Raw genomic sequence first — 27,793 nt, forward strand, 5'->3', positions numbered from 1 at the left:
CCAACCCTGTTTAGCTTCCAAGACTATCCTGGGCTATCGAACTAAGGGCTAGATCCAGGGTTTGTAACCTGATTCAGATAGGCATGAAAGATGTTGCTGATAACTCTGTGGATAATGTATATAGAATTTCCTTTATACAAACATATCAAGCTGCCATACCCCAAACCAGATTACTGCTTTATCTATCTCAGTTCTGTCTGCTCTGACTGGCAGCATCTCTGTGAGATCTTAGGCAGAAAAAGAGCCTTCCAAGCCCCGCCACTGAAGTCCCTCTGAGTCTGAGCTTGGGACCTTCTGCCTGCATGCCGCCACTAAGCCACAAAGCCTTGTTTCGTTTTGCTTAAAGGAAAGTTGAAATTGCATTTTCCTTTATCATTCCTAAGATCATTTTGATGGCTTATGCTGTTCAAAAGTATGCTTTCCTTAGACACAGGCTAAGTTTGCATCTATTTTAACGGATGAAGAGATCTAGAAGCTGTATAACTGAGTTAATGTTTTGTCTACTTTTTCAACTGAGTCAGTTAAAAGGGTTACCTATGATCGAGCCATTAATACTTATATTGAGATTGGATATAAAGTTAATTGTCTTCTAAAAATAGGTTAGCAGCTATTTCATTATGGTTGCTTTATGATAATCCATGCTGCTCAGAGACCTTTTACAGAGCTCCCGCATTTCTAGATTCTAAAAGATATATTTTATGGAAGTGTTATAATTGCTTTTTCCATTGTGAAAACCAAGTAGTAAACCTGTGGAAAATTATTTCTTTAGGATATGTGTTTAATTAGTACTGTTTGTTAAAGCAGGAATGATGCCAAATATCTTGCAACAAAGTTAAAATCCAGATTGTTACCCACCATGAGTTTCTAAACTTCAAAACTTCCTTTTGCAGGAAAGATAATAAAACCTTGTGTCCCTGGATGCTTTGCTGAGCAAAAAAACACAATAACCAATAGACAGTGCAATCCCAAAGCAGTTATACCCATTGAAGTTGGTGGGCTCAGAAAGGCATTAATCAGTTTATGATTGTACTGAGAAAGCTGGATATATTTACTTACTTACTTACTTACTTCATTTATACCCTGCCTTTCTCCCCAGTGGGGACCCAAGGCACCTTACATAGTTCTCTTCTCCTCTCTTTTATCCTCACAACCACCCTGTGAGATAGGTTAGGCTGAGAAGGGGTAACAGGCCTAAGGTCACCCAATGAGCTTCCATGACAGAGTGGGGATTTTAACCTGGGTTTTCCAGATCCTAGCCCAACACTCTATAACCACTGTACACACTGCCTTTTATAAGGACTGGGGTGTCCAGTAACAATTCTGTCCAGTTGACCTTGAACAGATTACTCAGTTTCCTGTTGGAAGAAATGTTAATTATATACATGGCCATATAGTTTTATGATAAAAACAAGTAATTGGAGAGCCAGTGTGGCGGTGTAGTTCAAGTGCTGGTGCAGAGCCAGGAAGTCCTGGATTCAAATCCCCGCTTGCTATGCAGCTTGCTTTCTCAATCTAACCTACCTTACTGGGTTTGTTGTGAGGATAAAATGGAGGAGGAGATATCTTAGAACACTATCCTGAGCTCTTTGGGGGAATAGTGAGATAAAAATGCACTAAACAAATTTGGAATAGTAACATTTGCTGTAGACATGTCCATGCAAAATAGTAGTGGTCATCCTGACCTTAGACTATAGGTACATCACAACTATTGTAGGTTGGGCTGAATCTCCAGACTACACTGTGTTCTGCCCCAAACAGTGTGGAAGCTCACATTCATGGCATGTCAACTAACTTCAGGCAGTCATCCCTAGGAACAATGAATTAAAGGTGTCCTGGTTCCATGCAAGGAAATTTCATTTCTATCTTTCAGGAGTAGTGACACTGATCCTCCATGAATGTATTTAGTCCTAATTCATCTAATGAATTCTGATCAAACCCATCTAATGATAGCTCTGCTAGTGGCAACATGACATCAATGGACAACAAATAGCCCCAATTTTATTTATTATTTCATTAGATTTGTATTCTGCCCTTCCCTTACGGGCTCAGGGTGGCCAACAACATTTTAAAATCAATAATGCAACTTAAAAACAAGACAATATAATAAAACAGCAATATACTAACTTACAAACTATAGACTAGTCATCCAAGATTCATTTATCATTGCTACTATTGTTGCATTGGCACTCACATGTTGCTGATATTATTACTGCTATTATGTTAGTGCTCAGATTTTGTTATCATAGTGCTGGTCGGGCTCTCAGAGCTATTATATTATATTATAATGTAGCAGTTGCCTTTCTCAGGTGTTAAATGCCAGCCGAAAGAGTTCGGTCTTGCAGGCCCTGTGGAACTGTACAAGGTCCCGCAGGGCTCTAATTTCTTCTGGAAGGACATTCCACCATGTATTATTATGCATTATGTGAAGATTTTCCTTTTGTTTCTTCTGTTGTACTGTTAACCATTGTTATTGGGTGACTCCCTCTTTACCTGCCATTATAAGACTAAAGACCAGTGCAAACATTAGAGAATGGGAGGCAAAGGGGGATTACTTTCTACCTAGTAAGATAACAACAGTTGCTTTGAGTCTCATTAATTCGGACATGAGCAGGACATAAATATTTCAAATGAATAAATTAATTATAAACCTAAAATACCATATTAATTTCACCTTATTTGTATCATTGGAAGGGACAAATTCCAGCCCATGCAATGATATGCAAACTTTACATCTTCCTAGGTTTGACAGAAACATCTACATATAGAAAGGTGTTATTTGGCTTCTGAAAGACATTTGATCCACTGTTGGTTATTATGTTTTCAATTGGGTAGCTTCAGTTCCTCCTGACATTCTTCCCAGAATGTCAAAAGTGTGCCCAGGTATCAGCTCCCCACAGCACCTGTTGATCATGTATCCTACAGAGGATGCTGGTGGAGAAACCTTAAGATGAATCAGATAGATTGTGCTAGAGCTCACTGTAAGACCTGTGAAACAGTAGTGACAGTGGCAACAGAAGTTTACTTCTCAACTATTATAGCATCAGCTGGTTCACGCTTGTCCCAACTGCTCAAGGTAGCTCAGCATTGGAGGCAACCTCAATTTGAGCCTCTAATGTCCCAGGAACAATCAGTTGTGCTATATTTCCCAAGTTTTTTGCTAACAAAATATTGAAAACGGTACTCCAGAAGAAAAGCCTAATACATCATTTAGGCTACTTATGGATCATTTTGATCCTGTTTCCATGATGGATGTGAACAAGACCCTAGGATCTGTGAAGGCCACTACTTGTACCCTGGATCCTTGCCCATCTTGGCTGATAAAGGCATGTATCGACTACACCAACAAACCCTTAACAAGTATTACTAATCAGTCATTAACTCAGGGAATCTTCCTTTGACCACTCAAAGAGGTAGTTTAGAAAAATGATGTGGCCAGTCATTGCCTAGTCTCTAATCTACCCTTTCTGGGCGAAGTGATTGAGACACCAGTAGCAAACCAACTTCAAATCATCTGCTCCCTTTTCAGTCATGTTTCAGGTCAGGCTACAGGACAGAGATGGCTCTTCTAGCTTTAGTTGATGGGCTCTATCTGAGTGTAGACAAAAGCCAAGCCTCTCTGTTGCTCCTGCTGGATTTATCTGCAGCTTTTGATACAGTAGATCATGCCATCTTGTTGAGATTCCTGGAGTCAGAAGTAGGTATCAGAGATCTGCATTGACCTGGTTCAAATCAATCCTTACAGATCAAAGGGCTGCTGTAGGAAATCAGCCATCAATGTGAGACCTATCTTATGGGGTTCCACAGGGTGCAATTCTACCTCCCATGGTTTTTAATCTCTATGTAAAGCCATTAGGACAAATCATTCATAGTTTGCAGGTTGGTTGTCATCAATATGCTGATGATACTCAGCTTGATATATCTTCATCCAAATCTGTAGAGGTCCTGAATCACTGCCTGGGCATGGTGGCTAACTGGCTAAAAGCAGATAAATTGGAACTAAATCCTTAGTTAAGCATAATAGGAAGTCCGGCACTAAGTAGACCCATGCAAAACCTTGTCAAGGCAACGATACTAGCGGGGAAGGCGGTCATCGCCTTGGGGTGGAAAGATAAAAGTAAATGGTCAATAGAAAGCTGGCACAGCTATTTGTTTGATTACATACAGTCTGACATCGTGGCAACAATCAACAAGGATTCCACGTGGGAAGATAAAGTCAAGGAAATCGAGACCAGATGGAACACTTATTTAGAGTGGATCTCAGGAGAAGCAAGGAAGGACATTCAGTGGAAGATCAGGACTCTGTGCCCTTGGCTGAGGGGAAAAGACTAAAAGAAGATGGGGAGGGTTGGGGGGGGGGAGCGAGGGTTATTTGTAATTTCAACATCCATATGCTGTAATGGCCAATTGTACTAAAGTCAATAAAACATAAAAATATTTATTTAAAAAAAATTGGAACTAAATCCTCAAAAGGCAGCGGTAATGCTAGTTGGGAAGATGGAGACCTTGCAGGACATTGTCATTTCAGTGGTGTTCAGTTGACCCTTGAAAATTCAGTTAAAAGCCTTGGGGTCATACTGGATCCAGCTTTATTACTGAAGAAGTAAGTTAATGCAGATGTAATTTTTCTTCTTATTCAGCCTAGTCTATAAAATGGCCCTGTACCTTGATATACCTGGCCTGGCTACACAGTAACATCAAGACTAGACTACTGTAATGTACTATATATTGGTATCCCCTCAAAATCAGTTCAGAAGCTCCAACTGGTCCAGAGTGCCACAGCTCAAGTATTAGCAGAAACTAGTCAGAGCATGCATATTACTCCCATTCTACAACCTTCTATTGGTTGCTCATTTGTTTCTGAGCTTAGTTTAAGGTACTGGCAATCATATATAAAGTCTTTCATGGTCTTGGTCTCTCTTATTAATGGGACTGCCTATCTCTCTATGCTCCACCATGACAACTCCACTCATGTCAGCAGAAGTTTCTGCAGGTGCCAACCTGAAAATGGGCAAAATCAAAAGTGCCCATACATTTACTTTCTCCATTGTGGCTCCCACCTTGTGGAAGAGGTCAGGAAAGCTCCTGGCCTTCTTCGAACTATGCAAAACTGAACTATTCAAGAAGGCTTTTCTGCTCAGATCATAAGGCTGCACAACACAAAATGGTTTCATAAACCTACTTGGATAAATGATCAGGACTTGTGGTCTTTTCTGCTGTATACAGCATATGATAAACAGGATCCTATTATGGAATGTCCATACTGCTTAATATGTCATATTGACACTTATGCTATGCTTCAGTTCTTTCTAGTTGGTTCCAGACATCTACAATCATAATACATTGGTTATTGAATATTCCATGGTGCTGATTATATCGACTTACTCTGTGTAATCCCCCTTGAGTCCATGTGAGAAAGGCAGACTATAAATAATGTAAATTAAATAAGTAAATAAAACAAATAAATGATAGTCGATGTCCCCTTGTTTGGTTCTGTTCTGCAATGTCTGGTCTGCTGAAGCTTTCTGCAGTAGCCCAAAAGCTAGGTGGTGTGTTGTGTTATTTTGGTCGGTCTTGATGCAGGGCTTTGCCTTGCTTTTATCTCTGGATGTTGCCTTGGACCAATGTTCTTTCTGTATCTTTTTAAAAATCTTATGAGACTCACTTTTGCCTGCTGACCATCCATGTTCCACTTTGGCAAGCTTTAAGCCACATCACATTTCTTTTGTCAACTTAGGATTGCAGGCTGACCATGCATTTGATGCTGCTTTGCAAGATGCACAGTGTTTTCTCAAGGTCAGAAAGAAACTTTGATTTTTGTTATGGCTAAATGATGATAATTCCTGCACAGAGAAACTCTGTGCCTTATAATTAATTATACAAATGGTTCCTGAAAGGGGAGAACCAGTAAATATAGTACAAAATTACCCACGTAAACTATTAGTCATCAAATATGTATGATCAAAAGAAAACAAGGATCAGCATAAAGTGTATAAAATATACTGTCAGATGTTACAAAGTTTATTACAGAGCTGCATTAGCCAGAATTTTGAGCAATCAGAGACTATTGATAGCTTTGGAATAGGATGAGTTTTTAAAACTTCATTTTCATTTGGCCATGGTGGACCCCAGATTGGTCCAGCCATCTGATAACATTTTCAGCAATGATGTGGCAAGCTTAACAGCAAACTGGCAGGCAAATAATGAACTCTGCCCTTGATTCTTGTGGAACAGATATCACTACTTATCAGAAACCTTAATGCTTTCCTTATATGTATCAGCTGAATATGGCCAGCATATGGAATTAGCCCATGAGCTGCTGTGATAAACAATGTGATCCTCAGTTCATTTCACAAAGCAAGGAATAGGAGAAGGCAGATCTTTCCCACCTTTCCCTTCTCTGTGACCCACATACAACTGGTGCTGAAGGCCAAAGGGCCCTTGTGAACAAAATGGATAGGGAAAAGTACTGTTCCTTCTCTCTTGTAATAGTAAGACAGCTTGCTCAGCCTAACTTCCTAAGTTAATACAAAAGGGAGGAAATGACTTCCCTCACTTCTCCCCTTCTTTGCCCCCCTCTGTACTGCAGGTCATTTTGTCTACCAAGAGCCCTTGGGTCATGCCATTGGCTTTTGCAGGCATAGCAACCTTCTAGGGGAAGGGAAGGTGAGCAAAATTTGCTCCTGCAGTCTCTTTGTGCTGCTGACTTGTAATTATTAATTTGACCATTTTTATGAAAGGATGCTAATCAGAAGCAGATGGAATCAAAAACTATCCCGTTCCTTCACTAGCTGAGAATTTCAGTTGCAGTCATGACTGACTAAGGAGATACAGAATACCTTCCTTCCTTGACAGCAGCATTTTGGTTTCTCTGACTAGACAAACTAATAATGGTTGTGATGATGGCTTTGACTAAACAGTCAAGATAGGTTATGCCAATAGTGATACTTACATATGTGGCACGTGGGAGGGACGGTGGCTCAGTGGTAGAGCATCTGCTTTGGTAAGCAGAATACCTTCCTTCCTTGACAGCAGTATTTTGGTTTCTCTAACTGACTAGACAAACTAATAATGGTTGTGATGATGGCTTTGACTAGACAGTCAAGATAGGTTATGCCAATAGTGATACTTACATATGTGGCACATGGGAGGGACGGCGGCTCAGTGGTAGAGCATCTTCTTTGGTAAGCAGAAGGTCCCAGGTTCAATCCCCATCGCCAACTAAAAAAAGGGTCCAGGCAAACAGGCATGAAAAACCTCAGCTTGAGACCCTGGAGAGTGGCTGCCAGTCTGAGTAGACAATACTGACTTTGATGGACCGAGGATCTGATTCAGTAGAAGGCAGCTTCATATGTTCATATGAAAGTCCTAGTTCTTTGTTCCATCTCCTTTAATTTATAGTAGCTGCTGTCCCCTGACCCCAGTGATGGTTTCCTACTTAATAGCACAAGCACAGATAAATCCCTAATATTACATTAAAAGAGCTGAATTCCCCCTGTAACCCTCCTTTTCTAAGCATCTATAGGAAATAATGATGCCCATGAATTTAGTTGGCTTTTTAAAGGAATTAGACAACTTCATTAAGAGTGAGTCCATCTATAGCCGTTAGTGACAGTGACTAAAGGGAACCTCCAGTAACTTGTTGACTATCAGTGCTGAAGGGTAGCAAATACAACCTCCATTTCCTGCATGTGGGCCTTCCAGGGCCATCTGGTAAGCTACCTTGTGAAACAGGATGTTGGCTATTGGTCTGATCCAGCAGCAGCCATTCTTATATTATTGTATGAAGCTAATTAATAAATGTTGGGTTTTCTTCACAAGGATGCTTAATGAAGCATGAAAATGTGAATTGTTGCTTAAGCAGAGAAAATTATTCTTTTCCTATCGAAATGCCTTCTGATTAAAGTTCAGCAGTTGTGAACCTGTTTACTCCTTTCACCTTTGGATGAAAAAAAAGGGATTCCTTTTTTAAATGTTCTGCCTGACTGCTAATTGTAAGTTGTGTCTTCCTACTGACAGTCATGTACCCCCTGGGGTGATAAGAACCCACAGGAGCAGAGACCTCCTGCTTAAGGGGACCAAATTAACAGCAAAAGTTTTGAAAGTTCCTGCATTAAAATAATGGACATTCAAAACCCCAACCTTCTGTTACCCAATTAACCAGAGACATCTGTTTAGCTGACCAAAAGACTTTGATAAATCAATCTAACCCATACATTTAAAAAGGTCTGCTGTGAAAACGTCATTATGCGATGTCACCCCAGAGTTGGAAGAAGAAGACTGCAGATTTATACCCCACCCTTCTCTCTGAATTAGAGACTCAGAGTGGCTTACAATCTCCTATATCTTCTCCCCCCACAACAGACACCCTCTGAGGTGGGTGGGGCTGAGAGGGCTCTCACAGCAGCTGGTCTTTCAAGGACAACTCCTGTGATAGCTATGGCTAACCCAAGGCCATTCCAGCAGCTGCAAGTGGAGGAGTGGGGAATCAAATCCAGTTCTTCCAGATAAGAGTCCAAGCACTTAACCACTACACCAAACTGGCTCTCTCTGGAAATGACTATAATAATAATAATAATAACTTTTATTTCTATCCCACCCTCCCCGCCTAGGCGGCTCAGGGCGGCTAACAACAACTTACACATTAACATAAATATTAAAACTTTAAATTTAACAATTAAAATTAAACATATAAAAACCAGTCAGTTAAGTTAAAATACATAATTCACGTTACACTATATATATATAAATATATCTGGCAGCAATAAAACTGTTATGGTGCTGGTTCTGCCAGTTTAGATAATCTTATAGATGGCGGTTCTTTGTACCAGGCAACTCAGCAGTCAGTGTCATTATAGGCTTGTCTAAAAAGGGCGGTCTTGCAGGCCCTGCGGAACTGGTCGAGGTTCCGCAGGGCCCGCACTTCCTCCGGAAGCTGGTTCCACAGTGCAGGTGCCGCAACTGAAAAGGCCCGTACTCTGGTGTTGCACAGGGAACTGCCTTTTTCTTTTTTACCTTTACTGATTATATACACCTTTCCATTTTCACCAGTAGAATATTTTTTTTATCAAATAGTTAATTTTGCATATCTGACTGACAATTGATAAAAGAAATATCACTGATCTGCCTTTTAACTGACTAATGTACGACATTTAAATATATTTGTCTATTACTGAAACATCAGCAAACATTCTCTTTGGATATGCTTAAGGAAACCTAAGCTAAGGTATGGTATAATGAACAAAAGTCATGGTACATTGTTGGCAAGATCATTGGAATGTTTTCTTTTTCCATTCCCTATTGCAGTAGCACAACAGGAACAAAATGTCCTCCTCTTTCTGTATGTGCCTTTAACTACAGCATATCAGTTGAGCTTCACCGTCACTGATTAAAATTGGCCCTAACTGATCAGTCAAATAAAACTCCCATTGATTTAATCTACTGATTTAATCAATTTAAGAATGCAGCCCTACTTGCATTCAAAATCTACCAAAACATACATCCAAAGAACGTTCCATTACAAATTCAATACTTTGTTCAATTGAGAACTCAAGTGAGTAGTCTCATTGCTGTGAGTTACCTATAACGAACAACTTTTAAGAGGATTTTTTACTCTTCAGTCTATGATTAATGGTAAGAGATCTGAACTGGGCCTGTGTTTTCCAGGTTCCAGCACAGAGATCAATGGAAGACAATGTGCTTACTGTGTTGTTTCAGAATAGTGAGCAGCCAGTAGCTGTACCAATGTCAACAACAAGTAAGATGACAGTGGAAACTGGTTCAGTGCTGAAATTCCACTAGGACACGCTACTAGAAGATGAAATTCTGCACTGTACTGGGAAATTCAATATACTTGGCAGATATAAAAGGTCACCTATTTGGAAGGGACCTGTTTCATACAAAAATGATGGAAATGCCAACTCTGTCATTCTTTCTCATCTTCTAGTACCTTCTTTCACTCCTTTAACTTTGTGCCAGCTTTTAAATATACTGATTGGTCCCAGAAAGCCTTCCGCCAAACTTTATTACACACTTGTGCTGCCTGTGTCCTTCTCTCAGGCATTGCCAAAGAGGCTGATCACTGTACTGCCTTCCATAGCTCTTCCTCTATGAGAGAACCCAGATGCCTTCAATCAGTAAGGAAGTTTACCATGAATTTAAATACCACAGTTTCCCTTGAGATTTTATTAATCATACATCCAAAACTGGCCTGCAGGGACTTCTATGGTCAGCACATTGTTGAGAAGTATGTGAATAAAAACAATTTTAAGTAGTTACAGTGCCATAATGGCAGCTCACTTGTTAAGTGTTTCTGAAACAATGATTTGGGTTTACAATAAATATAATGTGTGTTGATATGAAAAAGCATTTGATCCTTATTGATTTCAATCAACAGTGTCTTATGTCTCAAGGTACTAGTTATGCATTTTATGGAGAATGTATGTTTACTCTTGAATTCTTGGCTATCACAAAATTATTATGAAGACACATACACAATGCTCCTTCCGAGCTCCACATTTATGACCAGTAACAGATTAGTATTCTTTCTTTCTTTGCCATGAATGTTCTTTGCCATTAAGGAGTAGAGTTAATCCATTTCTCCTTATCTTAATTGTAACTATGGTGGCTCATCTGTACTAAATGTGCAATGAATGATGTGAAGTATGCACCTTAACTTTATCTGAATATGATGAGTCAGAGCTGCTAGATATAACTGGGGATATAAGAGGTTACAATGCAGGAAGAATGAAAAATAAGTTTAATAATTACTAGCAATGGGGCATATGAAATTACCCACTGGATCCAACTTCCTATCACAAAATCCTTTCTAAAACAAACTACCTTTTCCCCTCTCAAATATCCCAAACCTTTTTAACTTGCCAATGCACACATATCCTTTGAGATGTAATTATTCATTGTACATATGCATAAAATATATTTTGTTTCTGCTTTGCCATCCTTCAAGTTTAACATTTTTACTTATGTTATTGAATGTTTTCTTTAAAAATGCTGTATCCAGATTCTGTGTCCAGAGAAAACCTAGGAAGACAGTCTTATTTTATTAGAGGTCTTCCTGAAGACTCATTGTGGGGAATAGCATGGCCAAATGAAGCTGTCTATCCATTGGTCTGTGGTGGTCAGAACTGTCTATTCTAAATGGTGGATCAGCCAGATCTCAGACAGAGGTCTTTCACATTGCTTACCACCTGGTCCATTTTCAAACTGGAGGGGATTGAAGTTGAGTGTCTGCTGAGCCAAATCCCCATATTACATTGGTCTTCATAACAAGTCTGTGATGTGGGTAACTGCAGTTTTAAAGCTGAGCTCAGGGTGCACATGGCATGGCATGCCCAGTAGGCATACTTGGAGAACTCACTGGTCCTCCAGGGAAAAAAACGAACTGATCCTTATGAACTTTCATCCAACAACTCCATGACGTCATTGTTATTGATTAACAGGTTTGGACCCCCACCCCCTCCAAGTAAAGCCGTGCTTGATTTCTCACTGCCTCCTTGGAAGGAGCCCCTGGAAGGACAGCCTGCCTCGTTACCTTTTAAGAACAGGAAAAGCGAGAGGAACAATGCACAGAGAAAACAGAAGGGGGGGGGGGCAACTCCGGGGGGGCGTGGCTCAGCGTGCCGAGATCGGATAAATAGAGAGCGCTCAGCGAAAAGCGCCGAGGACTAGCCCGGACTGAGAGTCAGCACCGCGGACAGCGACACCCAGCAGCGACAGTAGCCCTTCGGCGCTCTCTCCTCCTTTCTCTCCAACACCATCCCAGGCGCACGTCATGGCTGTGGAAACTTACCTGCAAGGAAAGGAGATCTCCGCATCCCAGTTTTTTGAGATCTGGCATCATTACGACTCTGACGGTGACTCCTTATCCTTCTTCTTTCCTGTCCCAGCTTGGAAGCCAAGCGGGGGTGGAGGGGATTTGAGGGCAAGGCTAGACTTGGGGAGGCAGAGAAAGCGGCGAGAAGTGCTTTCGCCTGCCTCTTCTCTTCTTGCAAGTAGGAAACTTTGCCCGACGCCTGCCAGAAGTTTTTGCCTGCACTCGGGAACGACGGAAACATTAGCAAGTCTATTAAGCTCTTATGGACCATACAAGGTTTGGGCTGCTTTAGGAGTCAGCTGCTTTGCAAAGGGACACCCTCGTATCCTGTATTTAAAAGTTTAAGCGTCTCCAGACCATTTTTTTTTAAAGAGAGAGAAGGGGAAAAACAGGAAAAACCAAAACACAGTGCCCAGCACTTGGGGAATGGGACAAAACAGTTTAAGCTTATTGAAAAGCATGTGTGATTTTCAATGCATCTTCTATAGATACCATTCTCTGCAGGTGAAGAAAACCCATCTACAGCTGTAACAGCAATTCGCTCTCTCTTTGTGTTTCAGGCAGTGGCTACTTGGATGGCAAGGAACTGCAGAATCTTATCCAGGAGCTCCAGCAGGCACGGAAGAAAGCAGGCTTGGTAGGTCAAGATTTTTCCCCAGCTTTAAAAAAAAAAAACAGCCTCTACTGAAAAAATAAATATTGTACTGTAAACTTCAGCAGCAGGGTAGCTGTGGTCGATATCTGCTTAAGGAGTAAAATGTAAATGAATGGAATAGAATTGACACATCCAAAAATGAAGCAACTCAATGAAGTTTGGGAAATCTGGGAGAGACAGAATCTGCATAGCAAAGGCTGTAATCCTAAAGACGCTTCCTTGAGAGTAAGACCCACTGAATAACATGAAACTTCCAAGTGCACCTGGCTTTGCTCCCAAAGTCAGTTTTAATTACTTCCAGCTTTGTTCCACAGTAGATCACCTTTGGAAGGCAATATTTTTTAAAATGTCCCTTAGTGTATTCTTTCTAGAGAAACAATTGTTTGTTTACATCCGTGGATTTTGCAGAAGGGGCAAAGGAATATTAAAAATGAGTCAGCTACATTCTTAATATGTTGGCTGAAATACATTTCTGCCCCTTTGTGGTCAATAAATAGATGTGCCAAAACTCTAACTAGATATTAATTGAGCATATGAAATTGGAACATTAGTATGAAGAAGGGTGTATCTGGGCTTACACAGGTGATAAAAAGTTTTCCTTAAGACCTTACAATACATTGATGCATTGTTTAGTAGTTAAAATGAGAAGAGGTTCAGTCATTTCAAGAGATATTTCTGAATGGAGTAAAACATTTTGATCAGCTTTGCATGCTTTGAAATAAGTAATAGGATATCTTTGCAGAGGAATAATAGCTGGAATATGAAAGATGACTTGTTCATGAATGAATATGAAACTACCTTATACTGAATTAGGCCATCAGCCAATCAAGATCAGTATTGCCTTCTCAGACTGGCAGCAGCTCTCTAGGGTCTCAGGCTGAGGCCTTTCACACCACCTATAACCTGATCCTTTTAACTGGAGATGGTGGAACCTGAACCTGGGACCTTCTGCATGCCAAGCAGTGGCTCTGGCACTGAGCTACAGCCCCTCCCCTTAATAAACCACCCAAAGTATCAGCATAAAATAAATTCTTAAATCAGGCTAAGCCTTGCATCTCAAATGGTGAAAGTCCATCATGAGAGAATTCAGTGGCTCTTGAAATACGATAGCACTCATTTTATGAATTTGTAAAATATTTATTCATTTCTTCTGTAAGATTAGTCCAGATTTAGAATGCACTTGAGCTGTTCTATAATGATGTATGAATTAACTGAGCAGCTGAAAATACAAATCTCAGCTACAGTTGAATATTTGATCCTGTGCCATATCTAGATAACAATTCTTTCTAGAGGTTTACTTTAACATCTTAAAACTTAAAAGGCTGATATAAAGGACCCATATTATAATTAAGTTGCATTAATAATTTGTCACTATTTTGCAAATGAAGTGCTTGACTTATCAGATACATGTAACTAGAGTGTGATCACTTTATCTGCTGCAGTATGAGTCATTAGAAACATATCCCTTCAAAAAATGAGATATTTTTTTAGAAGTACTTTGTATGAAATCTATCCCCTCTGTTCACAAGTCCTTAGAAGTTTTCAACAAAAATTGCCCTGTAATGATCTTTCTCCAATTTTACTGTATTTGAAATTGTTATTAAATCTACTCCTACTTTAAAAAAAAATAAAGTCTATCATACAAAATCTCTATAGGCACTTCTCTTGAGTGTCACCCACATTATCATTTATGCCTTTTAATAGATTCTGCATATATGTTTTGAAAGTGCTTTGGTGTCCTTCAGCTTTCCATTCACTATATTAAAAAATATTTCTGGAATCTTTTGGAAAGAAGAGCACCAAACTTCAGAACTCTCATTGGATCATCCATACCTCTTTAATCTTTGACGTTTCCTTCTAGATTAGAGGTATGTGCCAAATCAATATTATTTTTTTCATTTAGGGATTAATGTCCCAAACAAGCATCTAGTAAGTCCATCCACATTATCTGACTGAGTACTGTTTCAGTGGCTTTTAATGTCATGTCCTTTATCAGAAGGAATGCTTGATAAATCAATGACTATTCCATGTACATGTGGGAATTCTATGTTGTTTAATGTCCCCAGATCTGCTTTGATTTGCCTCCACATTTAAGAAAGTTTCACATCTTTTTCTTTTGCACTTAACATCTTTTATCACTGAATTTAAAATTGCATTCAGATTACAGAAGCAATAGTTATTTTTCCATATGCTTAGGTTGCAAAAAAATGTAATTTTCCCTATACTCTTGTCACCTCCTACCATTATAATTTTGCCTTCTTTAAAAATAGGTTTTGGCATAGGTTTGGTGAGTAGGACTACGGTAACATCTATTTGTTTTATATCCCACCTTTCTTCCGGGAAGCTCTGGATAACACATAGGATTCTCTCCTCCTCCATTTTATCTTCACCACAACCCTGTGTGGTAGATTAGACTGATGGAAAGTGAATGGCTTGAGATCCTCCAGCAAGCTTTATGGTAGAGTGGCAATTTGAACTTGGGTCACCTAAGTTTCAGTCTGGCACTCTAACCAGTATACTGGCTCTCTCAACCTTAAATATTCATTGCTTGATTTTTTGCTCTTCTAAAATATTTATTATTTCTGCCACCATGCCTTCAAGATTGGGCTGAATATAAAACCAAATTAATGCATTAAAGAATCGAGTGCAGTCATTTCAAGTGACTGCTGAGGAGTAATTTGCATAGATGAACTTTTAGAAATAGGTGGACAATCCAGGAAAGTTGGCGATTATTTCTCAACATGCCATTGCAAAAAAAAAACCCCTCTGCAAACATAAATATTTGTGCCTACTTCTAATCTGCATGGGAATTTGTGTACAAAACTGGCACAGATCTATGGAAAGCTTTCTAATGTGCCTGTGCAATAAAATGGGTGATGTGCAGATGCTGGCACACATGCATTGTCCCTTGAAGTGGGCTGGACGGCATGGTGGAAAATCAAACAAATGCTATTATAAAGTTTGATGTAACACTGGGAATTTCAGCCAGAGATGGATGAGGGTGTAATGAAGTGGTTTTAAGTCTCCATAGGAGGTTTGGTTATTTGTTGTTGCCTCTCCCTACAACAGTTCTTTCTAATTTGGTTGTATACTTTTTCTTGAGATCATTTCTTAAGCAAAAATAATCCATAGCAGACAGCCAAAAAACTCTGTTATAGAGTGGGAAACTGGTAGGAAAACAGAATGCCATTTTGTGGACCAAGAAGGCTTTTATTTTGATTGGGAAAATATTCTATTTTTTTTTTATATTATTTTATATTTTTGATTTAGTACTGTTGCCTAATTTTGCTAAAATCAGTTAGATATTTATTTATGGAATTCTGCAAATGGGCATCTACATTCATAATGCTATAAATAATAGCAATCTAGTAATTAGGGAAAGTGACTCTTACTTTGCAGAGAGGGGCATCACATGATCTGGGAGCCCTCTAAAAATTTTCCCTTGGAATTCACACACTTTAGAAGAAAAGAATGTAAAGTGGACAGAAATTTCTAACCAAGTCTGAACATCCATTGAGAGGATATCTCCTGTGGCAGCCTCTAACTGATAGTCAAATTCTGAAAATGCATTCGTATTAAGAGAGCCATTATGAAACAATGCTGTAAAACTGCCTGAGAAGAATTCCTGGTGAGTCTTGGGAAAGATTTGCCTGAAGACTCATTTACAGCTGTAGTTGATACTTTTTAGTTTTTTATGTAGACAATATATAGGCCAGCCTGGCCAGAGAACCTTCTCCAGGCAGATCACAGAGCCAATTTGGTGCAGTGGTTAAATGCGTGGACTCTTATCTAGGAGAACCGGGTTTGATTCCCCACTCCTCCACTAGCAGCTGCTGGAATGGCCTTGAGTCAGCCATAGCTTCTTGAAAGTGCAGCTTCTATGAGAGCTTTCTAAGCTCCACCTACCTCACAGGGTGTCTGTTGTGGGGGAGGAAGGTAAAGGAGATTGTAAGCTGCTCTGAGACTCTGAAATTCAGAGTGAAGGGCAGGGTATAAATCCAATATCATCATCATCCAGCTATTATTCCTTAATGGATCAATGGTCTGATTCAGTATAAGGCAGGTTCATGTGGTTCTGTGATATGGTCTACAGCACAGTTTTCTTCACTAAGGATATAGGAAGCATCTAGAGAAAAAACAAGTGTCACATGCTGCATCATGAAGTCAGCATAGTTGCTGTGGAACTGATGAACAGGGCACAGGGAAGGGTGCTTTTGTCAGGGATTCACTGAATACAACTGAAGGGGGGGGGCATTCACATCCATAGTTCCTTTCATAGATGTGCTAGTTTAATAGTTGTCAATAGCAGTCCTATATTCATTATGAATCCCAGTTCTTCCTTTGGAATAAAGAGGCTGAAAAAACTGCACAGAACTCAATAGTGCTGAAAATCTATCAGCCCAGTCCTGTAGTCTCAGAAGTAAACTTATTTAACGTTTATATCTTGCCTTTCCTCATTTTTCAAAGGAGCTTACAATAATAGTAAAAAAAACCCCTCAAAGCATTTCCAGTTAAAACTAGAACAAAACTGCAATAAAATAACAAATCCCAAATCTCTGACTTCAGTAGATGAGTTCAGTTGAACTAGATCCCAAAAATTCTACCCTAAATCACACAGACACTTACTCAGGAACAGTCTCTTTTGAACTCAGTAAATATTCACACAGTGCTTAGTCAATAGAGAACCTCCTACAAGCATGATTCATCTTCTTTTCAGCATCTTGAAGACCTTACCCTTTCTGGGGATTGACCTGGGAGGGGGGGAGCAGTTTTGTTTCACAGCAGGCAAAAAATGTACTAAAATTAGTAAAGCTTATTATCTCATGGAGTATAGTGCATCATAAACGTGCCTATGTTACAGTGAGTGTCAAAAATGTGTCAGATCTCTCTGTTCACATTTCAGTACTCATCATAACCTTGCTCAATATAGGATACACAGATGAATGCTGATAACAATCTGAATGTGAAAGTATCTTTTCAGAATGTGAAAGTATATACATGTATCTTTTCAGCCATCCTTTTGGGATTGTCACCATGTACACATGAATATCTACAGTCAACATATTTTGGGCATTCATTGCAACCGTGTTAATTTCTTGTTTGGGTCTGAAAATTTCTGAATAAATGAAAGGGATTTGATATTGGCAACAATCATTTTAACCTTTTAGTAGGGAAAATGTGGACATTGCCATTACGAGAGGGCATACATGCACCCATGAAAAGCTTCTTCAACTGTTCTTCACATTTTTTTCTTACCTGTTCATAGCAGGTTTCCCTAATATGATGTTGCTTAACACATATTTTTAAAATAACCCTGAAAGGTCATACTTTTTAGCATGTGAGCCTATGCAGTGAGGCATTCCACATATAAACATGGCACCACACAGCCAATCAGATTTGGCAACAAGTTGATATCTCTGGAAACAAGCATAATCCTCTTATTGCTCTCTATTTGAGTGGGATGAAGGCAATAATCAGGCTGATGCTTCCTGTCCTGCTACACTTCATTGGCAGTTTCAAAGCACAGTGGCCCTGCATGGCAAAGACTTTTGTGCTGATTCAGCTTTAGTTGGGCATAGTTCTACATAACTAGTCAGGTCAGAATATGCATGGAACTCTGCATTTGGATGCAGAAACTATCCTTTCATGCTGCATTACTTCCAATGGGATCTGCATGAATGTGCATCCTGTCCACATTCTATCCCAACTACATATGACTGGACTGGTACAAGGGAGCATTGACCTTGTTGGCCTGAGCAACAGGGTACACCTTCTTGTGAGTAGTTGCATATAAAAGTCGCTAGGGAAAGGACATGTTTTGTGAGAAGTAATATTGTTAATGAATATACCCACCCCAACACACACATTTTGGGATATGATAAATTGTCATGTTCCCAAAATCCGTTCCATGATGAACATATCTACACTTCCTCTGGATTGCTCACTGAAATACTAGGGCAAGATCTTAGTCCAGCAGTGCTTTAAAGACAAGGGTGAAATTTTCCACCCAAATAGAGAATAATTTCCAGGGTGTAAGTTTTCAAAGAACAAAGCTTCCTTCATCAGATGCCTTCTGAAAAAGGGAACACTGACTCTCAGAAGTTTATACCCTGGAAATCTTTTGGTCATTAACATGCTGCTGGACTCAAATCTTGCTCTTTTACTGAAGGCCAACATGGCTACCCACCGGAAACTATCTTCACTTAAACAGTGTAAATTATGGAAGAATACAATCATAATAATAAGTGAAGGCAAGTATGTGGAGTTTGAAAGGTGGAATTCTGGCCTGATTCTCAGAAGTTCCTATGCTTGATATTTTTTAAAAACCACAGAATGTCACTTGATGCTTAATATGACAGAACTAGCAGAATAGGTTCCTAATTAATCCAGAGTCACTATTTCTTTAACTAATTAGAATACTTTCCACCAGGTGCATTTCCACCTATGTGCATTTCATGGGAGTTTGTGCAGAAAGCTTCCTTCAGTGTGTTGAACTGTAGTTTATACCTTTACAGTTCTCTTTCCTAGGAGTAAGTAAGCCCCAGTGAATAACATGGGACTTACTTCTGAGTAGACCTCTTAAGATCACAAGTGTGTTTACTTCAAGCAATAACCACTGTACTGTTAAATTTATAGGATCTAACTCCAGAAATGAAAAAATTTGTGGACCAGTATGGGAAGAGTTCTGATGGGAAGATAGGAATAGTAGAGGTAAGAAAGATTTTTTAAAAATGTATTTAATGCCTCTCCAGACATATTTCTATACTACTACTATTGTTGTTGTTGTTGTATTGTGTGTAGAATAGCCAAGAGATCCTAAAATTGTCTGGCAGTCAGAAGCTCCAGGTTTTTTTAGTGTTATATACCAATAGGTAGACTTGTTTCTTTAAGGCAAGAGACATTTCTATACATGTTGGTCTTTAGTCTTCCTGATACAGAAGTCTATAAATATGTGTATTGATTTGCTTTGGATGTTATAGAGAAAGCATCTTTGGCTGATCTGACAAACTTGCAAAACTTTATGCTGAGAATACCAATGAAAAATTAAGCCATTTCTCACTGAATGATATCATGTTGAGTCTGTGTTTTTTTTTTAAAGTAGTGACAATTTAACATTTTCTCAAATACAGCTCAAGTCTATGGCCTTGATCCACTTGTGAGAGCAGGCAGTCCCACACCTTTGTGGGCTGCATCTACTTCCCATTTAGGAACTTAGGCAATTTCAGCATTGAGACTGAGCTGCTGATCACTAGTTAAGGAGCAGAAGACAATAAAAGGAGCCATGATGGGTTAGACCAGTGTTCTGCCTAGTCCTACAGTGGCCAAACAGATGCCTCAGAAGGCCTACAAGCAGAGCAAAGAGGCTAAAGCTCCCCATTGTCACTCTCCTCCAATAGCATTCAGAGAGCTTATGCCCCTGAACATGGATGCTCCATTTAGGCGTCATCACCAATAGCCATTAGTGGATCTGCCCTCCATGCATTTGTCTAATCCCCTTTTAAAGCCAATTAAACTAGTGACCATCACTGCATTCCATGGAAGTGAATTTTGTACATTACTCATTGAGTGAAAAAGTCCTCTCTTTTGTCTGTCTGGGATCTACTGCCCATCAACCCCACTGAGTTTCCCTGAGTCCTAGTGTGAGGTACTCCCTGCTACAACCCAGCATGCCCACCCTCCACTATCTTGCCTAGGATCCAGCAGGCTTCCCAACTGGCCTCAGAATGGGAAAGTATAGGGAGTTACAACACCTGGCCCTCTTCTTTCCCTTGTCTGGCGCACACCCTTTATCTAGAATCATGTGTTCTCAGCCTTCTTCCTCCCTGGCTTAACCTGGAGGCCTCCCTTTTATTTGACACTGCGTCCCACTCCCTGTCCCTGGCCTCAATCCACCTCTTGACTCCACCTCCCTCTGGAATTCATAAAGGGAGGTGATCAGATAATTACTCCCCAGACTGCCACTCTTCCATCTTCCTCCCCTTTTCCTGTTTTTTTTTCTTGTTTCTCCAGGCCACACCAGAGGTGTTGGCTTCCCCACCTCCCTGTCTGCTGCTGCTGCAGCTGTTGTCAGGTTGGTTGGGTCCTTCTACTCTCCCTGCTGCCATTGCTTCCCTGCCTGGTTGTTCCAGATAAGGGCCCTCTGTGTTCCCCAACAAACACAGCTTACTGAGTCAGGGCCAGGACCCAGAGCTGGACACCTAGTATTGTGAAACAGACAAAAAGTTATTGCTCTCTACTCTCTCTATCCTGTACATAATTTTCAAATCTCTATCATGTCTGTCCACTGCTTTTCATCTTTTCTATAAGGTAAGAGAGAAGCAAAAGGGGATGAATGAGTGCCATCAGAGCTAACAGCATCAGACTTCTTAATTGGAGTAGTGCTTACAGTTCTTGATCAGTAACTACAAGCACAGCCCCAGAAGCTGAACAAAGCCACGAACTGTGGCTTGGTGGCAGTGAATCTGCTTTGTACACACAAGGTCTCAGGTTCATTCCTTGGCATTTTCAGTCACAAGGATCAGGTAGCAGCTGATATATCTACCTCCACCTGAGACTCTGCCTGTCAGAGGAGATAATACTGACCTTGATAGACCAAGGGTTTGATTCTGTATACAGAAGCTTCATGTGTATTCAACCAGGCATATAGCACTTACTCATGCTCATGAGTCCCAATCCAAGATGAAAGTCTGCTTCAGTATCTGCATTGCCCTGGCTAAATCAAAGAGTGAAGAAATCCCAATGCAAGAAAATGAACAGTGTGGTTCCAAGTAGAGTTACATCCATGTAGGCCCATTGGCTTCAGTGGACAGAAGGGTGTAAATCTACTTAAGATTGCACTGTAAGTATGTTAGATATTTGTTCTCTAACAGAAGGTTTTGTGAAACTGATACTGAGTTGAAAACCCATTGTATGCTAAGAGTCCCAACTAAACTAGATTATACTCATTTCCTGCATGGTGGCTCATTAAACCTGCACTAACTTGTCACAGAGTCTTATGATTTTTTAAAAAATCATAAGTGCTCTGGCTGAATACGATATGAAGCATCTGTATACAGAATTAAACTCTTGGTCTATCGAGGTCAGTATTGTCTCCTCTGACTGGCAGAGTCTCAGGTAGATATATATATATCAGCTGTTACCTGATCTTTTTCAAAAATCATAAGTGATCATATTTTCAGCTGAGAGAAAACTCAAACCCCTTATGGTCAACATGAAGCGCAAAATACTTCCAGGGGTTCAAGGCAGGATGCAGTATGACTTATAACATTCACAGTACAATCCTAAATAGAATTATAGCCTTCTAAAGCAATTGATGTCAATGGTCTTAGAGGGGGGAAGTTGGCTGAGGACTACACTATTGATCTCAGAGATGTTTGTTTAGACTTGCTTTTAATGATGATGAGTTTTGCTTTTTGATGGGGTGCTGGCTGCATTGTTGCTTTCATTTTTCATGTTATGGCTGTCGCCTGTCAATCTTTAATACTACCAAAGTGCAACACTTCTAAATCATATTTATTTCAATTAGAGGGCTGAGTACATGCTTAACTTTTCCACTGAAATCAATAGGACCTAAAGGTGTTTAATATTTACTGGATTGTGCGGAGTATGTTGGATTGGGTGTGCATTCTGCACTTTGTCACCTTTGAGCTGTTAGTTGGTAATATAACCTTTAAAAAGATACTGTGAAACTGAACAAGGGGTGTTTCTTTTTGGTAAACCCTTTCTTACTTAATATATGTTTGATCACAGATTGCTCCAGAACCATTGTATTCCTTTTGACAGTACAGGAGAAATGTGATTATAGATTCTAGTTTTAATTGTTTGTTGTGAGGGATTGGTAAAATCCCACAGGATTTAATCCTGACCACTGTAACTGGCCCTCTAGAAGAGATGAGCATTCTCAGTATCTGTTCCTGTAAATAAGTAGGGGAGTTAAGTATCAAGTCTCCAGTTCTGATGGAAATCTGAATATTTTGGTAACAAGCCAGTGCATTCTAAAATATAAACTGTAATTTTATGCACAGGTAATTCACAGTCAGTTACATTGAACTCATGTATATTGATGCCCATGTAAACATGCACAGAATTAGAATTCACAAGAACTGTGCATGTAGAATACTATAATTAAACTTGAAGGACTGGGTGCTTATTTTTAATAATGAAATCATGCAGCCTTGTGGAAGCCCACGCGCACAGCACATTCAAATGCTAGCTACACAGATAGAAAAAGAGATTGGCTCCAACCACAACAAGAAAAAAACAATGGGACCATTAAAAAGATAATTATGACGATGGGTATAAAGCCTCAAATAACAAAATACATGCATTTTATTCTATCACTTTTGCCTCTTTCCTCAAAAAGATATAATGGTTATAAAACAAAGCATGAAGAATTGCTTAAGTGCAACTAAAGTCATTTTTATAAGCAGCATAGTGGGGAATTCAGTCCTAGAATGTGTACTTTAAAATGGTGTCAGTACTCATGTATAAGGTTGTGCTGGTTTCCACTGATTCCCCCTTTAGGACTTGGGAGAGCCCTGAAAAAGGTGCTGGTATTCAGCGCTGGTGACGATTGTCTCAAAAATAGCCCTGCCTAGTACTAAGGTTGTACACCTAAACACCCTTACGGGGGACTAAATCCCACTGAACTATGCAGGGCTCATTTTCAAGCAGGCTTTCATAGAGCCACAATTGCCTGGTCATTAATAAAACCATCTTATAGCTCTTTGTTGGCTAGTGGAAAATGAGACAATCATCATTCATATCCAGTATTACAGACATGGTCTGCCTCACTTAAGATACCTGGCGCTTTTAATGCTAACTCATTTGCATGCTGCATCTGAAGATTTTAAAATGAGCACTTCAGGAGTCCACTTTCTTCTTCTTGATTTTTAAAATGTTATCTTCTATTCCTGGAAAGGGGGGACGGATCCAGACAAAAATGGCTTCTAAAATCTTCAAAATCTAACTGGTCTTGTGATAAGAGCTATTGAAATAACAAAGAGCCACTTTAATGGCTTAACAAAAGTACATTTTCAGCACTGCTGCTTAAGTTAAGGGAGGTTTTGAGAACGTCTTCAAGAGTGCACATTAGTATGGTACATTCTTGAGCTTTTATCCAAGGCCCTCGGCTAATGTATAGAGCCTGACAGGCTATGTGTTCCTCTAAAAAGCTCTCCTCCTCCACACTCCACTGGTTACATTGAAATGGAGCTTCAAAAGCTCATCCTTTTAGCATATTCTGACTTCAATTATTTCATGTTGAAATGAGGTGCATTCCTGTGGGCACAAGGAAGGAACGTCATTATGTGGCAAAAGCTCATAGCTTTTTTCAGTCCCTCTTTCCTTCCATATTCAGAGAAAGAAAATGTAAATCAAGAAAGCTTCATTTAGTAATCAACTAAGATACTGAAAATAAAGTAAAACTCATTTGGGCATAGATGCATGAAATGACTCTCAAAATAACTCTCCTCTGGTACTGTAACCCTGGACAGTTTGTGCTCCACCCAGGCCTCATGGCTTTTGACATGTTCATACTTGGCAGTCTCACTGTTCTTTCAGTCTCAGACATACACCATGTTATTTAACCTTTGGAAAGTTGCTGTTAGTGGCTGGTGGTCTATATCTTGCTTGCTGGTCCCTAGGAATCCCAGTAAGCCTCTGGATTTTCCTCCCTGGGAGTGCAGAAACGGAGCATAAGATTGTCCGTATCAAGTAGGCCAGGATGCATGAATAGCTTTTGGCTTAGTGCAGATCAGTCAGTATCCTGGCTTGTTATAGCACATGTAATGTGTTGATTGATGTTAATTGATTCAGTTGACATTGTTATCTCAATGACACTGAGCAGGCTTCTTTTAGTAATATTTGATTAACCCTTCAGAATGGTAACCGTGTGCTGCTCAAGATTTAGCAATTGGAAAGAAGAAGAAAAAATTATTAGCAATATGGCAGGATTTGGGCCCAACTGGAATCTGAGCTACTGCTCTGGTTTCCATTTGGGGCAGATGTGTTTCTGGAGCAGTGCCAGGACCTGCTGTATTCTGGAGAATGCTACTATCCTTTCATCACAGTCTGGAGCTGCCTTCCTGCATGTGACACCTTCTTCTTAGGGAAGAGCCTCTGCCGTTGGAGGAAGGCTTTGAATTTCACTGACCAGAGGGGTAGGATGCAAGCCAGGGTGACCCCCAGACCACAATATATTTCTTTTGCTTGCCTGCAGGATGCAGAACATCAAAGGGACAGTATTGTTACCTGAACTGAAATCCAGTTTGCCCAACTCATCCTGCTCAAGTATTACTGCTCAGAAGGGTCCATCATAACGTTGCTCCCAAGGCAATGTTTCATGTTGGTTTTCATTACCACTCCAGATTTTAACTTTCTGATTGTATATGGTAAAAGTGTCCATGACTGGAACTAAAAACCAACTTAAGCTGGCAGCACATTCTGTTCATATGCTGAACCCAGGGCTGCATTATGACTTTCATGGGCCTTATGCACTTTTGCCTTTATGGGCCTCTCCCACCATAACAATATCAAATAGACACAAGCATGTTCTGTGGTTTGTGAGCCAACTTAAGGCACTTGATAAAAGGTGAGGATTTGCCCCCTCTGAGTATTTGATGATGGGGCTTCTAACTGGAAACTCAATTATGATTTGAGAGGAGGGGGGCCATTGCTCATCTCTAACCATTTCCCACTCTACTGCTACACTAAGTAGGGTTGTCAGCCTGTTGCTGGCAACTGGCAGGAGGTTTAGGAGGGCAGGGACATACAAACAGACATTGTTACAATACCATGATGTCACTTTTGGCATGATCCCAGAAGTAGTGCAGTGCTCCAGGATTCTCACAGGATATCTTGTTGTCCAGAGTAGCAGGCAAATGATATTGTCATTGCCCTCTCATGAGACAAAATACCTCATAACTGATATGACATGAGGTTATGATGATGTTTTAGATGATGTTTTAACTTCATATAATACCAGAGGTTTGAGAATTCACAGTCAGATTTCAGCATGCTGCATCCATTATGTGCTCCACAACCTACTTCAGAATTTTAATAGGGTAGAAATTATCCTGATGCTTCCAAAACTTTCTACATTGGCTCCACCCCTCTGTGTTACTTATGGAAAATGAAAAATGTAAAACTCAACCAATGCTAACAGTGTAATCCTATGCAGAGTTACTAGAGTTACTTTGTATAGGATTGCACCTTGGTGAAGTATATGCAGAGCAATGTTTTGTTTCTAAGAAAGCCTTTTAAAGCAGCTGTAGTTCTGAATCACTGTGACCAATTTCGCACTAGAGCTTTAATCCTGGTTTAACTCTGTCCCCAAACTGACTTTCTACACTAAAACCTTAGAATCATAGAGTCATAAAGTTGGTTTCTCTGATTCTATGATTCTAGTGTCGAAAGTCAGTTTGGGGATAGAGTTAAACCAGGATAAAAGCTCTAGTGCAAAATTAGTCATTGTTTTCAACTGTAGCTCTGAATCATGGCTTAAAAAACAGGGAATTAATCTCATCACGTCCAGTGAAAGTTGGGCTTTCAATACAGTCTTATGCAGACTTATCCAGTCTAATAGTGCTATCCTGAGAACACTTTTCTGGAGTAAACGTCATTAAATAGATTAGGATTCTGAGTAGACTTGTTTAGGATTGTTCTTCAAGGCAGTTCTAATCTTGGATCCATGATTCCTGGGGGGAAAAATTAATCCATGCCTTCAGGAAGTATTGCACAACTTTTGTGCTGCTTCCCCTCTCTCCCTAGTAACTTTTGAAATCATATATTGGTTCCTATAACTACTTCCAAAATTGCACATGTTAGTTCCAAATTACAATTCATTTCCACATGACAGATTTTTGTAGATAATCACTGGTCCAGGCAGTTGGAGACATACAATCTTATCTCCGAATTGTAGGTTTTCTCAACTGTAATCATACTCCCTTGATCTCAATGAGACTTGCACTTACAGAGCAGTTGAAAAGCTGACGTTCTCTTCATGCCTGGGGCTGGGGACCATTTAGTTCAGTGAAGTTTTCTTTTGAATCAGCATCACCTCCTTTATTTAATGCATTTAGAACATAGGTTTTATATGCTCAAAGTGATTGGACAGAAAGCATACTTCAGCAAATTTGCTTCCAAGTAAACCTTATGAGGAGGAGGTGTAAGTGGGGCTGTACTGGGAAGGTCACATAAAGTAGTGGTTAATGTACCCAATAAGGACTGGGGAGACCCAGGCACAACTCCCTACCCAACCATGATTCTCATTAGCAATTCCGTCCTAAGGAGAGTTGCACTCTTTTAAGCCCATTGTCTTCAATGGACGTAGACAAGCATAGTTCTGCTTAGGAGGGCACTGGAGATTTTGGACCAATCACTCTTACATAGCCTAACCTATCTCATAGTGTTATGGAGATAAAATGAGGGGGGGGGGGGTGAGAAGCAAACAGGTTGCTCTGAGCTTCTTGGAGCAGAGTGGGATAATAAAAAATGTGATAAGGGGTGTCTTGATCATAAATAGATGGTTTTTGAAGTCTCCCTGTGTTTCCCTCTTCTTTAAATGAACATATGTTGTCCTCCTCAGCCCTCTGACAGCAGTGTCAGAAGGAAAAGGAAAGTTGGTCTTCAGCAAACAAATTTCATATTACAATAATAAACATCAGAGTCATTATTTGGAAGGATGCCTTTATTCCTTAGCTGCATTATGTGTTTAGCAAAATGTACATTTCGCCCTTATTTAACCTGAAGCAGAAAATAGAATATTTAAAATCCAAATTATGATAGAAATCCATTAAGACCAGGAATGGGCACATACTGAGAAAATGGAGGTTTGTGAATGTTTGTGGGGTCTCACAAAGCACTAACCTTTCTGTTTAGTGAACCAGTTCAAGGTTCATGATTTGTGATGTGGCACCATTGCTGTGGTGGCAGGACTTGCAGGAGAATTCACAAAGAATTTAAATGCCTTCTGGCTTCACTTGCTGAGTTGTGCTGCACTGCATTCTGACTTCACTTTAAATGCCTTCTGACTTCATTTGCAAATTGCGTTGCCACCATGGCACCACTCAGCAAGTTAAGTCAGAAGGTGTTTAAATGCCTTCAGAGTTCACTGGCTGAGTCATGCTGCTGAAGCTTGGAGAAGACATTTAAAGAGACCACAGCCTCTTTAAATGCCTTTTCCAAGCCCCGCGGGCAGCACCAGCATGTCTGCTGACACAAACCATGTGTACCTCCCAAAGTCACCTGGGAGGGTCATGGGGGTTCATGGAGATGGTATGAACCAAGGTTCACAAACCATGTATTGG

At 40.0% G+C, this 27,793-nt stretch overlaps 1 protein-coding gene across 1 annotated transcript in view; it reads left to right on the plus strand.

The window, feature by feature from the left end:
* Positions 1–11,659: 11,659 nt before the first annotated feature.
* Positions 11,660–27,793, plus strand: part of CALB1 (calbindin 1) — a 29,054-nt gene continuing 12,920 nt past the window's right edge. Inside the window, exons 1-3 of the mRNA XM_060243530.1 lie at positions 11,660–11,870; positions 12,391–12,467; positions 19,122–19,196. Coding sequence (XP_060099513.1) covers positions 11,789–11,870; positions 12,391–12,467; positions 19,122–19,196 — 234 coding nt within the window. The 5' untranslated portion in view covers positions 11,660–11,788. The remainder of the gene's footprint in view (positions 11,871–12,390; positions 12,468–19,121; positions 19,197–27,793) is intronic.

Source organism: Heteronotia binoei, chromosome 7, assembly GCF_032191835.1.
Source record: "Heteronotia binoei isolate CCM8104 ecotype False Entrance Well chromosome 7, APGP_CSIRO_Hbin_v1, whole genome shotgun sequence".
NCBI lineage: Eukaryota > Metazoa > Chordata > Lepidosauria > Squamata > Gekkonidae > Heteronotia > Heteronotia binoei.